This window comes from Biomphalaria glabrata, chromosome 1 (genome assembly GCF_947242115.1).
Source record: "Biomphalaria glabrata chromosome 1, xgBioGlab47.1, whole genome shotgun sequence".
In the NCBI taxonomy this organism is placed as follows: domain Eukaryota; kingdom Metazoa; phylum Mollusca; class Gastropoda; family Planorbidae; genus Biomphalaria; species Biomphalaria glabrata.
The window spans coordinates 45170723-45194920 of NC_074711.1; the positions used below are offsets into that span (position 1 = coordinate 45170723).

A 24198-nucleotide genomic window follows, 5' to 3' on the forward strand; every position below is an offset into this window, starting at 1 on the left:
ATTGGTTTAGACTGTTAGGTGCTGAATTTGAAGAATTGATTTAGACTGTTAGGTGTCTGAATTTTGAATTTGAAGAATTGGTTTAGACTGTTAGGTGTCTGAATTTGAAGAACTAATTTAAACTGTTAGGTGTCTGAATTTGAAGAATTGATTTAGACTGTTAGGTGTCTGAGTTTGAAAAATTGATTTAGACTGTTAGGTGTCTGAATTTGAAGAACTGATTTAGACTGTTAGGTGTCTGAATTTGAAGAATTGATTTAGACTGTTAGGTGTCTGAATTTGAAGAATTGATATAGACTGTCAGGTGTCTGAATTTGAAGAACTGATTTAAACTGTTAGGTGTCTGAATTTGAAGAACTGATTTAGACTGTTAGGTGTCTGAATTTGAAGAATTGATTTAGACTGTTAGGTGTCTGAATTTTGAATTTGAAGAATTGGTTTAGACTGTTAGGTGTCTGAATTTGAAGAACTAATTTAAACTGTTAGGTGTCTGAATTTGAAGAATTGATTTAGACTGTTAGGTGTCTGAATTTGAAGAACTGATTTAGACTGTTAGGTGTCTGAATTTGAAGAATTGATTTAGACTGTTAGGTGACTGAATTTGAAGAATTGATTTAGACTGTTAGGTGTCTGAATTTGAAGAATTGATTTAAACTGTTAGGTGTCTGAATTTGAAGAATTGATTTAAACTGTTAGGTGTCTGAATTTGAAGAATTGATTTAGACTGTTAGGTGTCTGAATTTTGAATTTGAAGAATTGGTTTAGACTGTTAGGTGTCTGAATTTGAAGAACTAATTTAAACTGTTAGGTGTCTGAATTTGAAGAATTGATTTAGACTGTTAGGTGTCTGAATTTGAAGAACTGATTTAGACTGTTAGGTGTCTGAATTTGAAGAATTGATTTAGACTGTTAGGTGACTGAATTTGAAGAATTGATTTAGACTGTTAGGTGTCTGAATTTGAAGAATTGATTTAAACTGTTAGGTGTCTGAATTTGAAGAATTGATTTAAACTTTTAGGTGTCTGAATTTGAAGAATTGATTTAAACTGTTAGGTGTCTGAATTTGAAGAATTGATTTAGACTGTTAGGTGTCTGAATTTGAAGAATTGATTTAGACTGTTAGGTGTCTGAATTTGAAGAACTGATTTAGACTGTTAGGTGTCTGAATTTGAAGAATTGATTTAGACTGTTAGGTGTCTGAATTTGAAGAACTGATTTAAACTGTTAGGTGTCTGAATTTAAAGAATTGATTGAGACTGTTAGGTGTCTGCATTTGTTTTTACGTAATTGAGACAGTGAGAGTTTGATTGCTAAGAAAAAAATAATAATTTTAAAAGATAGTAAGTAAAGGATCATGTACCACAGGAGCTCAGGCGTAGGAAACAGTTTCAGGGCTAAGGGCTGGTAGGGTTAATACTACTACTAGACACTGTATATTATACAATTAAACAAGAACATCCATGTAAATATGTTCCATTAATACCAATACAATTTTAAAAGAGTAATTAGAAATCATGTTTTTCTTTAATTTTTTTGGTTATGGATGTTTTTTTTCTCATTAATTAACCATATTTGAAAGTATTTTGGGAAAAAAACAACTTAAGGTTTGACATGTAAAATGAAATTATACTTCAACATTTTATTATAATAAATGATTCTAAATATACTCCAAAGTAAACCCTACTGCTTGTCAATAAAGACAACTGAACAAGTAGGACATTGAAAATCTTTGTAACAATTATTTGAAAATAAACATGAAAGTTTGACTTATCAAATTGTTTTATATTTTTGTTTTGTCTGCACATGCAGAAAGCTTTGGGAGATGTCAAGAAGAAAGGAAAGCCTGATCCATATGCATATGTTCCATTAAACTTTAATCATTTAAATAAAAGGTAAGTTAAGATCTTGTATACAAACTAATTTATTCAATTTTAATGATTTTACTAACACACATGATATGTAGTGTTTCTAATACAACTAGATAGCATAATTAGCTCTAGGCATTCTTTCACTCCTTAACTCATTTATTCTTATAATTGTATTTATTTGTGTATTGTGTTCCCCATTGAGGAGGTAAGTTACATGTTCATTGACTTTCACACTGATGGTAGGAGACAAACATACTTTGGGTTTGCCTTAACACACACAAATACCATCAGGTTGCATGTTATTGTAGAGACTCCACACTATTGACCAATTGTTTTCAATTACAGGAAACAGATGAAAGTAAAAGGTACATTCAGTAATTTGGTGAAAGGAGCCAAGAAAGGTGCTGCCAAGGGAAATAAATCTAGAGTACACCAAAAAAGGAAAAAATAAAATGTCTGTTTACTATAGACTAGATTACTTAATGTTATTCATTTTGAATTCCTCAGTGACTGTGTCCTTTTGTACAATTTGTCAGAACTGACTTCTGTTATAAATTGTATCTGGCAGTGGGCTTGCCACATGGTCAGATTTGTTCCTAGTACCAAGTAGTTCATCTGGTTAAAATGTCAGCTACCCATGTATATAGTTATGGTTGAGCTTGTCAGTATTTAGAGGGAAATATTTGTCATAGGGCTAAGTGATCATATCTGATAAATGTAAACAAATTTCACTTTTGTATATAGTAAAATAATGTAATTTGTTTCATTAACATGTATGAGCTGTCAATCTATCCTGTGTATCATCATGTGATGGTCATTATGGAAGTGTCCATAACTAACTTTCTTGAGAGAACAAATTCAATGATAGACCTATCACCTAAATTTTGTTTACAAATTACTTGTGAATTCATGAACTTGTATTTATTGTGTTTCTATTTGAAATTGAAAAGACTTCATGTTTGAACATTAAAAGTTCAAGATAGATGCACATTGTTTGTTTAGTGTTCAAAGATAGATGCACATTGTTTGTTTAGTGTTCAAAGATAGATGCACATTGTTTGTTTAGTGTTCAAAGATAGATGCACATTTTGCTCTTCAACACCAGCATGAAATAAGAACTAGCTGCTTCATTTCTCTTCAACAAATGTAATGACCTTTTTACAGAAATGAAATCATTCCCTAATTTTGTTGGCCAGTGGGACAGGTGGAGAAAACAAAAGTAAAACCATCTTTCTATCAACTAACACACAAAGAATGCAGCAGTTTACAGTGCAACAACAATATAGTCTTTTATAGTTACATTTCCTATTCAATAGCATCAATGTATATTAATCTTACATACACATTTTGAAGACTTGTCGCTCATTTCATTATTTACTAGTATTAAAATGTGATTGTCTAGTTTGATACCCCCCAAGGCATGTAATCCTAGATTTGTTTTTTTCAAGTTTTGAATAGTATTATTACAAGTGTTTCTGTGTTGAGTTATTCTGGTCCTGGGATTGACACATCAATGGCCATATGTTAAAAGAGTAGAGTAATAAGAGAAAAAACACAATTATTGGATTAAGAAATCAATTTCAATTGGATATATAACAGTCACACTTGCACATTAAAGTTAGCTTCTTAACTTTCTTTTTTCAGTTGTATAGCTGCAACTATTGAATGCCTTAGTTTCCTCTAAGTACCGTATGTGATTCTCATTTGAATCAGTAATACAACTTTTTGTATATTGTTTTTCAAGACAATAGATTAACATATCTCGTAGCCCTGTGATATCATAACATTTAAATCAGATCTTTGTACAGGTACTGTCTTAAATCCACATTTTTACATGTAGAGCTGAGACCAGCTGTATTAAGATAATACCCTAACAGGATGTAATTTTGTTTTAATCAAATTACAGAGTTGATGGTGCTTATGGTTTATCCATAGACCAACCAGAAGGCTTTATGTTCTTGCCTTCAAAATGGGATGACATTGAAAAGACTACATCCAGGGAGCGAACACATTTTGTTCAATACTTTTCTGTCAACAAAATTCATTTTAACAAATGAGTGAGAAATGTGTCTGACCATGCTGTGCCACATATGAATGACCAAGATGAAAATATGGAAGTGACTAGAAATAGAAACCAAAATAAATAATATGTATAAAATATACTCAAAACAATATTCTGTAGCATTTGACTAAAACCTAACTTGATGGTTGGCAAACACTGGTGAGATAGAAACCTACATATGTCTCTCTTTGTTTCAATTGACAAGTCAGCTCCTACTAGATACACCTGACACCTGCTGGTAATGGATGTGAGCATGAGGAGATCCAGCCTTCAGTATCACAGGCGTCAAGTCTGGTTTCATTTCCTGTACAAGACACTTTGCTGAGCCAAGCTGATTGGGCACCGTCTTCCCAGCGTCCTATGTCTAGTTCTCTCCCATCTAGGAAACCCATTTGCTTGCAGGCCACTTGGGCAGAGAAACCAGTCCAGCCTTCATTACATATAGGTAGCCACAAGCCCTAGAACAGAACAAGCATATAGAGTGAGCTGTGAGAGGACATTGTTTTAAAATAAATAGTAAACTGTTAAACAAAATGAACTTGTACAAACCCTGTGGTGAATTTCTAAGCGCCCAACTTTAAGGTTTCTCGATCCCACAAATGGAACAATTCGTAACATATGATCTGAAAATAAAATAATGTTCCAAACCTAATATTTTAGTACAAACAAGCAAATTATTAAAATACTTCAGGAAAAAGCAACAAAAGATTATTAGAGACCGGAACAGGTCTGGACCAGAAAAAAAGACGATAACCAGACAGACATTGGATGAGACAAACATGTCTGCATGTACAACTAGGCCTTCATTAAGAACTAAGGGAGTGTCCATTGAAATTGTTCAGCTGGCTTGTTAAACGTGTTTTTAAAGATGCAAGTTGCTTTTTTTTTTTCTTTTTTAATTTATTTCACTCACAAAATGTTCACATGCTTAGCAAGTTCTTAGATAAAATAGTAATCGTAGCTTTGCTCAAAACCAGCTGGAAGGGAGTTTTAGAGTAAAAAAAAAAAACACTGGAGGGGGGTTTAAAACTCAAAACCACTCCTGGCGACTTGTTTGCTTAAGTTTTATACTGAGGAGGGGGTTTTTACATTCAACAAATTCTGGAAAAAAGGGGGGGGGGTTAAACTCAAAACCAGTCTTGGATGCGCTGGGGCAAGTGATGATTTAACATTAAAATATCATTTATAATAAACAAAAATTTAAGCAAAAAAAAAAAAAAGTCACAGAATTTCCCCCCCCCCCCTTTGCGGATTTAATTTCGGCTCAATCCCTCCCACCTGGCTACGCCCATCCGCCGAACTGTCATAGCACCCCTACGACGTAAGTCAAGGGGCACATGAGAGGAAATGATGAAATGTCAGAGAGCCTTTTTTTTTGTCATAAGAACCATTTGTCAGGTGAGCCAATAGTCAGTGAACCATTTGTCAGGTGAGCCAATAGTCAGTGAACCATTTGTCAGGTGAGCCAATAGTCAGTGAACCATTTGTCAGGTGAGCCAATAGTCAGTGAACCATTTGTCTTTGAACCAAGTGTCAATCATTGCACATATCCCTAGTTCAACCTCTTGTTCCAAGGTATTCCATAGTAAACTCTTGTTGAACTTTTCTTCTTGTTCCAACTTAATGTTTAGGTGACAGAGGGAGAGAAGATCTGTCAGGACAAATTATGAGTGAGTCTGGTGTGAATGTACACTTTGGTTTCTTATAGTTTTAATGTTTTTTGTTTGGTGTAATGCACAAATTGTAAGACAAATTTCCTTACGGATAATAAAGATTATTATTATTATTATGTTAGAAATGAACGAGTAGTCATTCTCTGGCGCTGCCAGGGTCGAGTTTCGCTAAAGAGAAACAAAATTCATCGTAGTCCCTTTAACAGTTTCCACTGAGGAATTTTCTGGTGATGTGGCAGGTCTGCAGCAGTACCGCCCTCTCACAGGCAACGAAGGCAACCCTTATTATTATATCAAGTATTTACTTGAAAAATTTCCTGCTTTTCATAGATATATCAAAATCTTATACAAGCAATTGAATTCGTTCTTTTCCCCATCCTGCAAAGTAAACGATATACACATTCTAGAATCTAGAACAACTGTTATAAAAATACGAAGTTACTTTCGCCTGACATTTATCTCCCTTCTCACGATTTAGGTAAATTCGTAGATCTAACCCAGTGGTCTTCAACCATTTTTGGCCTACCGCCCCTTTTCGTATTTTTTTCTTTAAAAAAAATCCTCCAGCGCCCCCCTCTAAGAAAAACACTTATAAAGAAGCGTGAGAAGGCAAAGTTGAACAAAATGTCATTTATCCATTCATGTTTATGCTGTCAATAGCACTTATCCCGCATGGGAGACGACCGCATGCCAAAGGCGATCTTCTTTGGCGAGCTTAGAGGAGGACGGCGTAACAGAAGTGCCCCCTTATAAAGATAAACTCGGGCGCCATTTCGTCCTCACTGGCATAGAGGAAAGTACCTGGCAGCATTCTCTGGCAGCAGTTGGCCTCTGAGAGAGACAGTTGGAGAGCTCTCACAAAAGCTGCGGGACAAACATTTGAGACTCAAAGAAAAGCCATTATTAAAGACAGGCGCAGAAAATTTAATAGACCGCCAGCGGACAACGGCTTTGTATGCACAAAAATCGGGAAAATATGCAGTTCGCAACTGGGTTTGCGTAGTTATGTGAAACACTGCACTCAGCCTTAATCTTCGGAATCGAAGACATTGCCATTATTATTATTATTATACAAAAATTATGTCATGATTACAGACAAAAATTAATCACATTGTCATGGCTGTCTTTCAAATCCTAATATAGTCCCTTTTTAAATTATTGAATATTAGGGACTACTGTTTTTAGGTTTAATTGTAAATTTAGTTTTATTTTTAATATAGGCTTTATTATTGCTGAATTCACTACAAAATGAAATAAAGCTATTGAGAACCTTGTGCCTACAGCAGTTTTGACACTATTAGAAATGTCAAGCTTTAAATTAGCCAAAGCAAGGCGATCTCCTCTAGTGGCTACATCCAGTCAATTTTCTTTGCTTATTCATCAAGTTTATTACGCACTAAATCTAGCTTAATCATGTATGTTGATGGAAAAGCTAAAAATAATTCCATTTTCGACCACAGTTTTTTGCCCCCGTTGAAGACCACCGATCTAACCACATCTTACTTTTTTTAGGTAGGAAACCAGTTGATCTTACCACGTGCAATTTTTTTAGGAAACCAGTTTATGTTACCACATGTAATTTTTTTTTTTAGGAAACCAGTTTATCTTACAACAACTTACTTTTTAGGAAACCAGTTTATTTTACTGCATCTTACTTTAAAGTTTAACCAGTTTATTTGCATCTTACTTTAAAGGTAAACAAATGGTTTTGAAGTAACGCCAAGATAACTTACCACATTTAACAGCTGCTGCCATCTCATGATTACAGTGAGCAGTTGACTGGGTATAATTCACAGCCTCACACTCTGAGCTGTCCAAACATGTGGCATTGAAAGTCCAGGCAATACCAGTGCCTGCTCCAAAATGGCCAGCACCTGCTGAAATTCCACCTCGAAAGCCAAGATGGCGACATATGATGTCTGCTTCAGAATGTGTAAGGTTATTGTGACATAAGATACCCCAATGCCCTTTATAATAGATTTCTACTCTTCCTTGATCGGCTCGTCCACCTCCAACAAGAGAAATGAGCGGATCTGAAATGAAGTTTACATTGTTTTAGTATCGGATCTGAAATGAAGTTTAGGCTACATTGTTTTAGTACCGGATCTGAAATGAAGTTTACATTGTTTTAGTATCGGATCTGAAATGAAATTTACATTGTTTTAGTATATAGGACAACATTTTATATAAAACTATTACCAACATAAAGGCCTAATGCTGAAATACTTCAATTTTTATGATAAAGGAACAAATAAATGTCAAGTTTATTCACTACAAAAACAGGACTCAAGAACTAATTATTTGACCTGATAATATGATGGGTAATGTGCAGTTCAATTGCGCCTGCTATGAAAGTTTCAGCATAAACAGCGAAGTTTAACAAGGATGTGCCCTAGCCCCAACCCTTTTCGGAATATTCTTTTCACTGTTAATGCACCACGCGTTTGACACATCCTCCGAAGGCATCTATCTCAATTCCAGATGCGACGGCAAACTTTTGAATATTTCCAGACTGAGGACGAAAATCAGAACCACCATTGTAAAAGAAATTCTATTTGCGGATGACGCAACACACACATAAGGAGCTTCAGTCACTAATGGCCCGCTTCTCTCAGGCCTGCAAAGAGTGTGGGCTAACTATTAGCAAGAATAAAACAAACGTGATGGGGCCTCAACACCACCCTCCATCTTCATTGATGAAAACAAACTAGAAACCGTTCACGAATTCTGATAGCTGGGATCCAAAATTCAAGATGACCTTTCCCTAGAAAAGATTTAAAAGAAAAAAACGCCGCGACGACCTTTGCTAGACTCAGACAAAGAGTTTAGGAAAACTGAAAGCTCCCTACAATGACCAAAATGGAGATCAACAAGGCATGAGTTTTAAGCAGACTACTGTACGGCAGTGAGTGATGGACTATCTATGCAAAGCAAGAGAGAATCCCATGGCAAGAAAGCGTGTGTACCACTGAGCTACTTGCTCCAACAAATCTTTCCAGCATCTTTACAACACTCAGATAACGCCGCCTGTATTGGCTTGGTCATGTCGCCGGATGGAAGACAATCGTGTCCCGAAAGCAGGGCCAGTCTTAGGAAATTGGAGACCTTAAGCAAAGTATATTTGGTGGCCCCTTATGAAATAGAACAAAATACGCAGAAAAAAATAAAATTACGTAATTTATTAAAACTTACCTGTTTAAATACCAATAAAAAAATTAAATTCATATCGCGCAGTTTGCGTAGCGTTCCAGTAGCGCGCCGTTGTAATACACCTTCAATAAGCTAAGTCTCGAATCTTTCAATTTTTTTTTCAATAAATGTGTTTTGTTTTTATTCCTGTGCGAGGCCCCCATCAATCGGAGGCCCCAGAAAGCTGCCTAGTTTGCCTATGCCTAAGACTGGCCCTACTGAAAGTGGCTATTGATGCTAACTACTGGGAAGACATACCACACACTATGTGGAGGAGAGGACTAAGAACGCGATGGATAGGGAAACAAGCATTGAAGTCTGCTCTGGGAGAAAAATGGGCCAAACACAAAAATGGCTGGTTCCTCTAGCACCAAAGAGATTGCCACCTTTACCTGCCATACGAACGGAAGTATCTCTCGAGAACATGCCTCCCCACAGTCACATGAAAGAGTGAACCACGAGATGAACCATAGATAGGTCTATGTGAACAACATTTGAGTTCAAACTATGACCAACATAAAGGCCTAAGGAGGATTAAAAAAATTCCTTCATTAACAATGATAAAGGAACAAATAATCTCAAGTTTATTTATTTGTTTCTGTTCTGTTGTTTTTATATGGGAAACAAAGAGTCCTAGTAATCACAACTAATTTCCATAAGGATCAATAAAACAGTCTTAGTCTTAAGACTCAAGAAATAATTATTTAGCCTTATAATACAACATTGCTATTATATAAATTATAATTTAACAGACCACAAACAATCATTAATTTTTTCTACTCAAATTTAATTTGTTTAATGAATATGAACCATCAATTCTTTGAATGAATAATAAACCGCTTTATACTGACTAATATATCAGCTGTAGCAGGAGTCTAGATATCTATATAGTTTTATTGAGTCACTCTTGAAAAAAAAAGGGATGGCTTTTTTTTTTTGGAGTAGTGTATTTCACTTCTCTTTCAAGGCACCCTACATGTAAAGACACCCTGTATGTAAAGACACCCTACATACAATGACTGTTTTAAGATATTGAGTTCAAATAAGACAATAGGAAATATTTATCAATTTTCATTTCAAGGAATTTGTTGGATGTGTTAGTACTAAGTCAAAAAGAGAACATTCTTATGACTTGTTCTGGTATCTAAAAAATGAAATTGATAAAATAAAATTCATGGAGGATTTGATAATATATGGGAATTACAAATTTAGTATAGTTTTCTCCCTTTTTTCCTGTTAAAATGAAAGTTTAGGTTTTGCACTTAATTTGGTGATAAGAGAGAGAGCAAGAGGGAGAGAGAGAGAAACTAAAACCATTATTAAATGTAAGTTTGTAACTCTCATGCATGTGCTCTGATGTATCATTACAGTTTCCTTTAGTTAAGATTTACAATTTTTAAAACATTTCAAATACTGGTAGGCCTACAATATAATTTTAGAGTGGACTAGAATTCAAATTGACTCGATTAGTTATCAGATAAACCATGATAGCCTATATATTCTTCCCATGTTAGAAATATTATTGAAATTTATGCAATTCAGCAGCAAAATGTATGTTCAAAAACACTCAGGGGGATATAGCCTCCTATATTAATATGAGTATAGTCTATACATAGGAAGAATCTGATCTACTTACCAGGTTCTGCTAGAAGTTTAGTTAATGCTGGCATTATACGGTTTAGTTGCAAACTTGTACTGTATATAGTTTCAAAGGATTCCTTATCAAGTCCTCTTTCTTCTTTAGTGATGTTACTACTTTTTGCGGCTTGTCGAAAACTTTGAGAACCTTTCTGGTTTGATGCTGACTCTGAAGTACTCTCGTCATTTTTTTTAGTTTTACTTTGCAAAGTTTGAAAAAATAAATTATAGTTTCTGTTCACCATAAATAAAGATCGATTGGTTAAGACTTCCACATTTTGTATGTTTTTATAGATGGAGGGAAGCCAGCCTGTATTTGTAGCTACAGATTCTAGCAGCTTGATCATTTGATTTGTGCTGTTGATTACTCTTCGCATAGAGTCCTCTTCAGAAGTCCTGGCTAAGAATGTTGTAGTGATACTTGTTCTAAGTCCTTCCATTCTCCTGATCTCATCATGCAAAGAATTGGTGGCTTGAGTCAAAGAGACTGAGCTCAACTGAGCCAAATCTGAGAGCACCTAAGGGATCAAAAGTCTTCAAATTAAATAAAAGGAAATTGAAAGCCAATGTCAATATAGTTTTAAAATAATTATAGTTTTTAAAATAACAGGAATAATATTACAATAAGTGATTTTATGTCAAATCAATTTTGTTGAATTTGAAATCTTGTTATTTCAAGGTTTCATAAGTTTTAACTTACCTCCAGCAGTTGACTGCCATTTTGAAGTATGTTTGCAAATTTCCAAGCTAAATCCTTAGAAAATGGTTGCCAGGCTGTCTGAGAAAATTGATTGTGGCCCTCATTAGAGACAGATCCAGGTATTGTATTAAAGACTTCAAACTCATCATTTTGAGGTTGTCTTGGTAGCTGGAGTGACTTACATTTCTGAGTGATTTCCGCCTGTGAGCTAGCAATGAGATCTGTATTCGAGACTATCCTCTCTAAAAGTTCTCCTGTATTTCTCAAAAAACTAGTTGCCTGAAGAACCATATCTGTCATATTGGTTAAAGCACTCATCACTTGTTTATCCATTTCACTTTCTTCTTTACTAATGCCACTTTCATCTGGTTTGTCCCTTACAGTTTTGCTAGTTTTAAAAGCTTCAAATTTAGTTTCAACAGTGTCTTTTAGTTCTGCTAACTCTGCCAACTCTGATTTTTCTTCACTTTCAACATTTTTAATTTTCTTAGGGGTTGATTCCATTAAATTCTGTTTAGATATCTCCATATCATCTAGTTTGGCATCAAAATATTGAGTTATGCCAGTCAAATCTACAGTACAGTTGCGCTGCTCTAGCTGAGAATAGAAAGTACATTTCAATCAAAGCAAATACAAAAGAGATGTTGATGTTAGCGCATAGAATAATATTGAAACTACTAAAATACAATTAGAATGTGATTAACTTGAAATATCAAATCTAAAATTAGGTTAAATGTTGTGGCCCTAAATTAGTTAAATCATTATAATTAAACTAAATCTGGATTATAATCTTTAATTAATTCAATTAAGTAATCTTAAAGTTAGAACCAGATGTTAGCCATATTTTTGTAATAGAAAAATTAATAAACAGATAAATGTAGCCACATTGATAATGTTTCTTGCTAAAGGAAACTCAGCATATACATTTGTTGTTGTTTTTTTTTTTTGAGTTTTTTTTAGAAATTTTCATAAATGAGATTAAGTATTGTCAGAATGATAGAACTAAGTTACTAAGATTAAGTATTGTCAGAATGATAGAACTAAGTTACTAAGATTAAGTATTGTCAGAATGATAGAACTAAGTTACTAAGATTAAGTATTGTCAGAATGATAGAACTAAGTTACTGAGATTAAGTATTGTCAGAATGATAGAAAAAGTTACTAAGATTAAGTATTGTCAGAATGATAGAACTAAGTTACTGAGTTTTTTTTTTTCTTTCATTTTTTGCATGTAACAAGAAATCAACATTTAGTTTTCTTTTTATTTTGTGTTTTGATTTGTTTGATTTTTTTTAACAAATGCAGCATACATAGTTTAATCCAATCAATATCCATCTACTGACCTCTTTTTGAGTGAAGTCTGTAAAATTTTCATATTGTTTACTTATTATCTGATAGGTCTCGTGGGACAATTTGGCAACAGTGTCGTCTACTAAAGTCTTGACATAATTGATTTGTTTATCTATGTTCTCATTGATGAACGCCACACTTGACTCTAGCTCTGTCACAAGACTTGAACTACTTGTCTTTAACTCTGTCATATCTCGACTGAGTAAACTTAAAGATATCTTCATTGCTTGTCCACCCACTTCTAACTGGCCTACCTGTCATCAAGAAAATAGAATGTAGTCTTTTATCAAAAGCAAACAATTATTCAATAAATCAAATAAAAAAAAAACTCAAACAATTTTTACATAATCAAAGAGTAAACATTTGTTTAAAAATCAATTAAAAGTTGGAGTATGAATGGATTTTATAATTATAGTACAATCAGTTATTTGTGGAAAGTGGACACATATTATGGTATGAACAATATATACACACTTTGATTAAGATAAATTTAGATCTATGTGAATGTCATTAATTTATTACTTGTAAAAACTTTATTTTTTTTTAGAATACTATTTAAAAGTTTCTTGTATAAGTCTACCTATAAATGAGATTTTGTTTTGATTTCTTGTAATGATTTAGATTTAATTAAAGGATTATTAAAAGATTGAAAATTAATGCTATAAATACATTGTCCTTTTTGTAGTTAATGAAAAATTATATCTATCTATCTATCTATCTATCTATCTATCGTATCTATCGTATCTATCGTATCTTATCTATCTTATCTATATCTATATATATATATCATCATCATCATCACTCCTTTGTTCCTCGTGGAACATAGGGCCTCGACAAAAACACGCCACTCTCCACGGTCTCTTGCTATTTTTTTTTGATGGTTTCCCAGCTCTTCCCTGTCTTCTCTGCTTCTTCAAGTACACTGTGTCGCCATGTTCTTTTTGGTCTTCCTCTGCGTTCTTGTATATATAATTCTCTTCATGGCTCAAGAGTTTGGACACCAAGTAATGGAAAGATCACTCTTTTATTTTGGACGGACTAGAGTTACCATACGAAAAAAAAACAAAAAAAGAGGGGGTGGGGGTAGAACAAGTCTGTATTCACCCGTCACTAAATAGCAGAGCAGGACCTAACCATTGTGACCAAGAAGTCTGTATTCACCCGTCACTAAATAGCAGAGCAGGACCTAACCATTGTGACCAAGAAGTCTGTATTCACCAGTCACTAAATAGCAGGCCGGACGAAACCATTGTGGGGCCCAATGAGAAACGGATTTCGCGGGGCCCATTTTGGGTAGTGATAAGGATAATTAGTGAAAATTAAGAGTTTGTATTAGAAAATATATTCGTCTTTGCATTTTATTCATTCTTTACTACGCACAGAATTAATACACGAGCCTTGTCAGCCTTGAGTGTAGCGAAGTCATACAGTATATCATAAGAATTCTGTTTCCTACATAGATCACGCTCAATAGCAAGAATTACCAAATATTTCAATCTATCTTTGAGAATTGTTGACCTCAAGTAATTCTTCATTAGTTTGATGAGCGAGAAGCTTCTTTCATTAGATTCCACAATTTCTGGTAGCCTATTGCATAATGTTTTTTTTTATCGCGCGTAGGATTGGCGTTTTCCATACTGAATGACACCCCAAAATGACCATTTTGTCTATATATTTCAGGAGATTTGCATGAGTTTTCAAAAGATTTTAATAATTTCCGGATATTTCCAGGACTTTTTCGTATATTTTGCAATTTCAGGAGATTTCCAGGAACTACTGGTAAATCAGGAGACCGCGGGAAACCTTTATAAGTTATAAAATGGTTTAATTTAATAATTTATACACCTAGAATTAGTGCGGGTCCTATGATAGTGCGGGGCACACTGCGGACGCATAGGCCCTGCAAAATAGCGACGTAAGCTACGCCGCCGGTCGACTAGTATTTTAAAATAAACTATAACTATAAAGTATTAAGTGATATTACTTTTAGATCTTATAAAGTTAGATTTATAGATGCCTATATTTGTCCATGTTTCTAAACAACTTGATTATTTAAATGGAAGCAATTCTGTATAAAAGAAAAAAAAACAATACTAGATTTAGGCCTACCTGTTTAGAAAGCGCATCTTGACCATTTTCACTATTCTGTAGACGGCCATTGATTTGTCTAAATTGTCTTATGGAATAAAACTGGAGGTTGGAGACTGCTCTTTCTAGGGATGTAATTCTTGTTGTAAGTGTATCAAATTTGTTATCTACAATCCTCAACATATCTGTGACCACAGTATCCTCCAACTTTTTAGCCAGGGGCACGCCATCTGTGGTTTCACCGTGGCCGACTACATTGGCAGCCAAATGAGCCAAACAGAATAGCGTCAAGAGGAAGGGACTGCAATGTATGTTCCAGAGCCCACTATAAGCCATGTTTAGACAACAATGTGTTGCGGAAACACAAAAATCTGGACACTTTGTTCACTTCTGCTTCACATAATAGAGACTGAAACGAGTAAATTCTAATAGTTAGTAGTCTACTAGAGAGTTAAGGCTTAGGCCTAAACATTTATTTTTAAAACATTTTGTTTTATTTGAATGATACCATCAACCTTGATTTATGGCATGTGAACGGTTTCTTCAACTGTCAGAGATTGTAGCTACCACAGGGATGAATGTCTCAGATTTGTATCTCAAGGGAAGTTCAATACAAATATCAACTCACCATTATGGTAGGCTATTGGACTACATGTATTTTGAATTGTACCTTTTTTTTTTAATCTTTGGTCTAATTAATAATAATTCCTTTAAAATATCTTTTGTTGTCAGGGGCGGACTGGCTATATGGGCATTCGGGCAAATGCCGGTGGGCTGGTGAATGAGCCGCATGGATGTCACTAAAGCTTGTATTCAATTGTCAAAAGATTGTGTAATATTCTTGTATAAAAGGAGCACTCAGGGTGTCGTAATTTACAGACTCTACAGTGTTTTAGGATTACAAAGCTAACGTATTTTCGTGAGTTACAGACTCTACAGTGTTTTAGGATTACAAAACTAACGTATTTTCGTGAGTTACAGACTCTACAGTGTTTTAGGATTACAAAGCTAACGTATTTTCGTGAGTTACAGACTCTACAGTGTTTTAGGATTACAAAGCTAACGTATTTTCGTGAGTTACAGACTCTACAGTGTTTTAGGATTACAAAGCTAACGTATTTTCGTGAGTTACAGACTCTACAGTGTTTTAGGATTACAAAGCTAACGTATTTTCGTGAGTTACAGACTCTACAGTGTTTTAGGATTACAAAGCTAACGTATTTTCGTGAGTTACAGACTCTACAGTGTTTTAGGATTACAAAGCTAACGTATTTTCGTGAGTTACAGACTCTACAGTGTTTTAGGATTACAAAGCTAACGTATTTTCGTGAGTTACAGACTCTACAGTGTTTTAGGATTACAAAGCTAACGTATTTTCGTGAGTTACAGACTCTACAGTGTTTTAGGATTACAAAGCTGACGTATTTTCGTGAGTTACAGACTCTACAGTGTTTTAGGATTACAAAGCTAACGTATTTTCGTGAGTTACAGACTCTACAGTGTTTTAGGATTACAAAGCTAACGTATTTTCGTGAGTTACAGACTCTACAGTGTTTTAGGATTACAAAGCTAACGTATTTTCGTGAGTTACAGACTCTACAGTGTTTTAGGATTACAAAGCTAACGTATTTTCGTGAGTTACAGACTCTACAGTGTTTTAGGATTACAAAGCTAACGTATTTTCGTGAGTTACAGACTCTACAGTGTTTTAGGATTACAAAGCTAACGTATTTTCGTGAGTTACAGACTCTACAGTATTTTAGGATTACAAAGCTAACGTATTTTCGTGAGTTACAGACTCTACAGTGTTTTAGGATTACAAAGCTAACGTATTTTCGTGAGTTACAGACTCTACAGTGTTTTAGGATTACAAAGCTAACGTATTTTCGTGAGTTACAGACTCTACAGTGTTTTAGGATTACAAAGCTGACGTATTTTCGTGAGTTACAGACTCTACAGTGTTTTAGGATTACAAAGCTAACGTATTTTCGTGAGTTACAGACTCTACAGTGTTTTAGGATTACAAAGCTAACGTATTTTCGTGAGTTACAGACTCTACAGTGTTTTAGGATTACAAAGCTAACGTATTTTCGTGAGTTACAGACTCTACAGTGTTTTAGGATTACAAAGCTAACGTATTTTCGTGAGTTACAGACTCTACAGTGTTTTAGGATTACAAAGCTAACGTATTTTCGTGAGTTACAGACTCTACAGTGTTTTAGGATTACAAAGCTAACGTATTTTCGTGAGTTACAGACTCTACAGTGTTTTAGGATTACAAAGCTAACGTATTTTCGTGAGTTACAGACTCTACAGTGTTTTAGGATTACAAAGCTAACGTATTTTCGTGAGTTACAGACTCTACAGTGTTTTAGGATTACAAAGCTAACGTATTTTCGTGAGTTACAGACTCTACAGTGTTTTAGGATTACAAAGCTAACGTATTTTCGTGAGTTACAGACTCTACAGTGTTTTAGGATTACAAAGCTAACGTATTTTCGTGAGTTACAGACTCTACAGTGTTTTAGGATTACAAAGCTAACGTATTTTCGTGAGTTACAGACTCTACAGTGTTTTAGGATTACAAAGCTAACGTATTTTCGTGAGTTACAGACTCTACAGTGTTTTAGGATTACAAAGCTAACGTATTTTCGTGAGTTACAGACTCTACAGTGTTTTAAGATTACAAAGCTAACGTATTTTCGTGAGTTACAGACTCTACAGTGTTTTAGGATTACAAAGCTAACGTATTTTCGTGAGTTACAGACTCTACAGTGTTTTAGGATTACAAAGCTAACGTATTTTCGTGAGTTACAGACTCTACAGTGTTTTAGGATTACAAAGCTAACGTATTTTCGTGAGTTACAGACTCTACAGTGTTTTAGGATTACAAAGCTAACGTATTTTCGTGAGTTACAGACTCTACAGTGTTTTAGGATTACAAAGCTAACGTATTTTCGTGAGTTACAGACTCTACAGTGTTTTAGGATTACAAAGCTAACGTATTTTCGTGAGTTACAGACTCTACAGTGTTTTAGGATTACAAAGCTAACGTATTTTCGTGAGTTACAGACTCTACAGTGTTTTAGGATTACAAAGCTAACGTATTTTCGTGAGTTACAGACTCTACAGTGTTTTAGGATTACAAAGCTAACGTATTTTCGTGAGTTACAGACTCTACAGTGTTTTAGGATTACAAAGCTAACGTATTTTCGTGAGTTACAGACTCTACAGTGTTTTAGGATTACAAAGCTGACGTATTTTCGTGAGTTACAGACTCTACAGTGTTTTAGGATTACAAAGCTAACGTATTTTCGTGAGTTACAGACTCTACAGTGTTTTAGGATTACAAAGCTAACGTATTTTCGTGAGTTACAGACTCTACAGTGTTTTAGGATTACAAAGCTAACGTATTTTCGTGAGTTACAGACTCTACAGTGTTTTAGGATTACAAAGCTAACGTATTTTCGTGAGTTACAGACTCTACAGTGTTTTAGGATTACAAAGCTAACGTATTTTCGTGAGTTACAGACTCTACAGTGTTTTAGGATTACAAAGCTAACGTATTTTCGTGAGTTACAGACTCTACAGTATTTTAGGATTACAAAGCTAACGTATTTTCGTGAGTTACAGACTCTACAGTGTTTTAGGATTACAAAGCTAACGTATTTTCGTGAGTTACAGACTCTACAGTGTTTTAGGATTACAAAGCTAACGTATTTTCGTGAGTTACAGACTCTACAGTGTTTTAGGATTACAAAGCTAACGTATTTTCGTGAGTTACAGACTCTACAGTGTTTTAGGATTACAAAGCTAACGTATTTTCGTGAGTTACAGACTCTACAGTGTTTTAGGATTACAAAGCTAACGTATTTTCGTGAGTTACAGACTCTACAGTGTTTTAGGATTACAAAGCTGACGTATTTTCGTGAGTTACAGACTCTACAGTGTTTTAGGATTACAAAGCTGACGTATTTTCGTGAGTTACAGACTCTACAGTGTTTTAGGATTACAAAGCTAACGTATTTTCGTGAGTTACAGACTCTACAGTGTTTTAGGATTACAAAGCTAACGTATTTTCGTGAGTTACAGACTCTACAGTGTTTTAGGATTACAAAGCTAACGTATTTTCGTGAGTTACAGACTCTACAGTGTTTTAGGATTACAAAGCTAACGTATTTTCGTGAGTTACAGACTCTACAGTGTTTTAGGATTACAAAGCTAACGTATTTTCGTGAGTTACAGACTCTACAGTGTTTTAGGATTACAAAGCTAACGTATTTTCGTGAGTTACAGACTCTACAGTGTTTTAGGATTACAAAGCTAACGTATTTTCGTGAGTTACAGACTCTACAGTGTTTTAGGATTACAAAGCTAACGTATTTTCGTGAGTTACAGACTCTACAGTGTTTTAGGATTACAAAGCTAACGTATTTTCGTGAGTTACAGACTCTACAGTGTTTTAGGATTACAAAGCTAACGTATTTTCGTGAGTTACAGACTCTACAGTGTTTTAGGATTACAAAGCTAACGTATTTTCGTGAGTTACAGACTCTACAGTGTTTTAGGATTACAAAGCTAACGTATTTTCGTGAGTTACAGACTCTACAGTGTTTTAGGATTACAAAGCTAACGTATTTTCGTGAGTTACAGACTCTACAGTGTTTTAGGATTACAAAGCTAACGTATTTTCGTGAGTTACAGACTCTACAGTGTTTTAAGATTACAAAGCTAACGTATTTTCGTGAGTTACAGACTCTACAGTGTTTTAGGATTACAAAGCTAACGTATTTTCGTGAGTTACAGACTCTACAGTGTTTTAGGATTACAAAGCTAACGTATTTTCGTGAGTTACAGACTCTACAGTGTTTTAGGATTACAAAGCTAACGTATTTTCGTGAGTTACAGACTCTACAGTGTTTTAGGATTACAAAGCTAACGTATTTTCGTGAGTTACAGACTCTACAGTGTTTTAGGATTACAAAGCTAACGTATTTTCGTGAGTTACAGACTCTACAGTGTTTTAGGATTACAAAGCTAACGTATTTTCGTGAGTTACAGACTCTACAGTGTTTTAGGATTACAAAGCTAACGTATTTTCCGAAATAATGTAAAAGCCTACAACCGTATACAGTGCTATTTATAGGCTTCATCCCTTATAGGGACCTACGCACTAAGTCATTAACAAGTAACAATACCTATATTTCTTATAAACTTCGTTGGTGTCAATATAATTGAATTTCTCCATAAAGGGACCAATCACAACAGTCTTATAGATGGAATATCCAGGCACATACGAATTGTTATCGTTATGGTTATCGCATGATCTTGAGATGCCCTTCAGGATTACACAATTATGATCTTAAGCAGTGTAACAAAGATGTGGACTCGCAAACAGGACATTACAAGTGATTAAGAAAGCAGCAGATGACCTTGTGAAGTGGCCGGACAAAAGAATTGAGAATGAAGAGTTGGATTTGTGCATTTAGTTCCATATGCCCGAGAACATGGCTAGGAGTGAAGCCGAAGCCTAGTAGAACTTGCTCATGAAGCGATAGTTGCTGTTATAGAGACCGGGTACAGAATTTTGTATTTTGTAAGGAGCTTGTGAGCGAAGTCAATACATATTACAGATGTGTCAAGACTAGGCTGAGAAGTATCAAGACACAAGTCCCTACATAGTACAGATGTGTCAAGACCAGGCTGAGAAGTATCAAGACACAAGTCCCTACATAGTACAGATGTGTCAAGACCAGGCTGAGAAGTATCAAGACAAAAGTCCCTACAGAGTACAGATGTGTCAATACCAGGCTGAGAAGTATCAAGACACAAGTCCCTACATAGTACAGATGTGTCAAGACCAGGCTGAGAAGTATCAAGACACAAGTCCCTACCTAGTACAGATGTGTCAAGACCAGGCTGAGAAGTATCAAGACAAAAGTCCCTACAGAGTACAGATGTGTCAATACCAGGCTGAGAAGCATCAAGACACAAGTCCCTACATAGTACAGATGTGTCAATACCAGGCTGAGAAGTATCAAGACAAAAGTCCCTACATATTACAGATGTGTCAAGACCAGGCTGAGAAGTATCAAGACACAAGTCCCTACATAGTACAGATGTTTCAAGACCAGGCTGAGAAGTATCAAGACACAAGTCCCTACATAGTACAGATGTGTCAAGACTAGGCTGAGCAGTATCAAGACACAAGTCCCTACATAGTACAGATGTGTCAAGACCAGGCTGAGCAGTATCAAGACAAAAGTCCCTACATAGTACAGATGTGTCAAGACTAGGCTGAGCAGTATCAAGACACAAGTCCCTACATAGTACAGATGTGTCAAGACTAGGCTGAGCAGTATCAAGACAAAAGTCCCTACATAGTACAGATGTGTCAAGACCAGGCTGAGAAGACACAAGTCACTACCTATTACAGATGTGTCAAGACCAGGCTGAGAAGACACAAGTCACTACCTATTACAGATGTGTCAAGACCAGGCTGAGAAGACACAAGTCACTACCTAGTACAGATGTGTCAAGACCAGGCTGAGAAGACACAAGTCACTTTCCTGGTGTCAAGACGTTCTACGAGTATTTGGAACACATAAACGATGTAGCGGCGAATAGTTCGTTCATGGGGGACGATCTTAACCAGCTTTGTGTGTGAATATGGTTATTTTAATATATACCTATATGGTAGCTTGATTTTTTGTTCACTTTATAAAAGATCCAATTTCAAGTGTCCCTTAGTAATTCAAGATAGTAAAAAAATAATCTTGAAGTAAATTGTTATTTAGCTTACCATGCAGGCTACCTACTAGTAGAAATGCATTATGTCACGTAAACCCAGTTTTCGTCTCTGTATCAAACTTAGCAGAATGATTTTAAGGATATGGCATTTAATTTGGCGGCATGATTTAACACCCAGTCCGTCCCTGTTTATTGATCTTTATCTAAAGATTTCATTTCATTTTTCTTAGCGCCCCCCCCCCCCCCAACTAGTATGAGGAGAAAGTGGATTTAGTTTCAACAGCGCAGCTCTATCTCTTAGGTCTATCCCTTAAGTGGGGTACGCGTACCCACAGGGGTACGGGAATATCTTAAACAGGGTACGCGTTCATGTCATTAACTATGCTGATTTTTTAACTACCTATGTATTACATTCTGTTAATAAATTAAAATCAAGTAGGGGTAATAACTTTTAATTCACATTCTTTAATATTCTTTGATTTTGTATTCGTACAAACTTATAACTGGTTTTATCGTGGATCTTAAAAATAAATTTGACAGAAAAGAAATGTGGATGTTTTAATTTCCTCAACATCAATCTGGAATGCAACATCCGATTGGAACAGAAATAGTTCTGAAATGTATCTTGACTTTCCCAACTTTATATTTCCAACTTTATATTTATGTAAAGTTGTCTCTTTTTGTTTAGCATCTGTGGACGTAGAGAAAAAAAGCACACACACACACACACACACACACACACACTATTGGACGTTGATCTCAGATTAAAATGAACAATCAGGGAATCCATGATCTGACATCACTGACATGTCAACACAAACAATTTCATTCTTCTCATAGATGCAAGTACATTGGGGAGGGGGGACGAGGGGTACTCAACATTACAAATATTATAAAAGGGGTACACTTAGGCCTCAAGTTTGGGAACCACTGCCTTAGGTCTATCTGTACAAAGTGTCCACACAATTTAACATTGAGTGTGAAGCGATTCTTCTAATGTATGATGTAAGATCTCTTAGTCATCTTTACTGATTTTCTTTGAACGATCTAAAGTCACTCTTTATCTAGTTCATTTGTGAGCCGCCAGGAATTGGACGAAACCGAAGCTGAGTCATGCTGAGTGATCCTGTACCGAAATGTTTATCTCTTTTTTTAATTAGCCGACTACAATCTTTAAAAATATTTTGTAGTTATTAATTTCATGAATTGGTTTTTTTACAATCTGGTCAATCAGCAACCTCTAAGCGCGAGACAACGCTGTCTAGTATTTAAAAATAGAAGCATGCCTTAGTACATAATACGTAGGCCATTACTCATTCATCAAAGGATCAACGATTTTTTATTTGTTAAATGAGTGTATAGGCCTACTATATACAATAGGTGAAAGGTCAAACTGAACGTGATTGTAACACAAGTCATTGATATTGTTTCACTTATATAGCCTATATGCTAAAGCATTTTTTTTCTGGTAAAGGGAATTTACAGACATCTTCTAAACTTAGATCTACACTGTATGTTTACATTAATGCCGATCTTTATCTCCCCCCCCCCCAAAAAAAAAAAACAACACAGACGCACACACACACACACAGTACCCGTCGCAATAACAATAGATTAGTCTCAAGAGATATTTATTTAATTGTTTCATATTATTGTTTATCACAGCATATAGTTTGTTGTTGATCTTACATAAGATCTCATTTGTTTGAACGTAGCTCGCCGATATAGACAGGAAACAATTAACTTACGTTTAGACTGAAATAGCAACCAATCAAAGAAAAGAAAACATTCTAGTTAGACCATTCATAAAGTATTCCTAATATATCAGAAAGTTCACAACCACTTCACACACAGCACACAAAGTCACGAAGGACTTTTGCCTACCCAGAGGTAAATATTCTGTGCTTCTTCACTTGAAGTATCTTTCTTATCGTACACTTACCCGCACGTCACGAAGCAGCTGTTTAATGACATGATTCACAAGTTGCCTATGCTGGAAACTGTAAACAAGCCTTCGTGAAAATGAGTATTTGTTTTTTTTAAATATGTGAATATACTTAAGTTGATCATTTAAAACACTTTATTCCATTATTTAAATGATAAGAAAAAAACTAAACTTTTCGTAGTTTTGTTAACTTTTTTTTTTGGCCACTATCTAAAGAGTTCTCAGTAAGAATTAGAACATTCAATGTGATACTAGCTGGTTGCCATTCTGGAATTCACATGTGTCAGCTATTTAAACGGGTATAGTCTGTTTAACAACAAAATGGAATGATAGCCCGCAGACTTACCGCAACAGTTGCAAGCTATCTGTAGTCTAACGTGTGAATCAAAGATAAGAGGAGCCCTGTGACCCCTGACCTCGCACCCAGAACTGCTCACTTCTCAAGTGCATACCTTCACAGCGTACAGGAAATAAATGAATGAGCAAGATCTTGATGTTGTATTTATTTAGTCAAGACTATTTAGGCTCCGTCCTTTTATTTTAGAACGGAATCGTAGCTTCAAAGTGTGTCTCTAGACAAGAACTAAATACAAATAGACTGTAGGCCTACATATATGTGTGTGTGTAAGTGTGTGTGTGTGTGTGTATCAATATGTGTGTGTGTGTGTGTATCACTATATGTGTGTGTGTGTATCACTATATGTGTGTGTGTAAGTGTGTGTGTAAGTGTGTGTGTGTATCAATATGTGTGTGTGTGTATCACTATATATGTGTGTGTGTGTGTATCACTATATGTGTGTGTGTGTATCACTATATGTGTGTGTGTGTGTAAGTGTGTGTGTGTGTGTATCACTATATGTGTGTGTGTGTGTGTGTATCACTATATTTGCTAAACCAAATTTTCTTATGAAATAACATTCTTAATTGTATGTTTT

At 35.2% G+C, this 24198-nt stretch overlaps 2 protein-coding genes across 5 annotated transcripts in view; one reads left to right on the forward strand and one right to left on the reverse strand.

The window, feature by feature from the left end:
* The window catches only part of LOC106064234 (RRP12-like protein), a 29541-nt gene extending 26689 nt beyond the window's left edge, over nt 1–2852 (forward strand). Inside the window, exons 33-34 of the mRNA XM_056038991.1 lie at nt 1810–1892; nt 2214–2852. Of these exons, the coding sequence (XP_055894966.1) occupies nt 1810–1892; nt 2214–2319 (189 nt within the window). The 3' untranslated portion in view covers nt 2320–2852. The remainder of the gene's footprint in view (nt 1–1809; nt 1893–2213) is intronic.
* On the reverse strand, nt 1858–23752 carry LOC106064233 (uncharacterized). 4 transcript variants are annotated; one of them, XM_056039010.1, is made up of 8 exons: nt 23610–23752; nt 14590–14977; nt 12474–12734; nt 11131–11727; nt 10429–10948; nt 7337–7636; nt 4480–4553; nt 1858–4388 (listed from the first exon to the last, which is right to left on the reverse strand). In XM_056039010.1, exons 2-8 carry the CDS (start codon nt 14902–14904, stop codon nt 4146–4148), a joined length of 2310 nt encoding a protein of 769 aa, XP_055894985.1. In that variant the 5' UTR covers nt 14905–14977; nt 23610–23752; the 3' UTR covers nt 1858–4145. The 4 variants fall into 4 exon arrangements, with proteins under 4 accessions (XP_055894985.1, XP_055894973.1, XP_055894990.1 ...); XM_056038998.1 differs by lacking the exon at nt 23610–23752 and adding an exon at nt 23261–23603; XM_056039015.1 differs by lacking the exon at nt 23610–23752 and adding an exon at nt 23203–23603.
* Nucleotides 23753–24198: the final 446 nt, after the last annotated feature.

Coding starts and splice junctions, on each gene's coding strand:
- LOC106064233 (XM_056039010.1), bottom strand. CDS start 14,904: ATGGCTTATAGTGGGCTCTGGAACATACATTGCAGTCCCTTCCTCTTG. Junction 12,735..14,589: donor AAGATGCGCTTTCTAAACAG/GTAGGCCTAAAT, acceptor TCTTGATGACAG/GTAGGCCAGTTAGAAGTGGG. Junction 7,637..10,428: donor TAAACTTCTAGCAGAACCTG/GTAAGTAGATCA, acceptor ACTTCATTTCAG/ATCCGCTCATTTCTCTTGTT.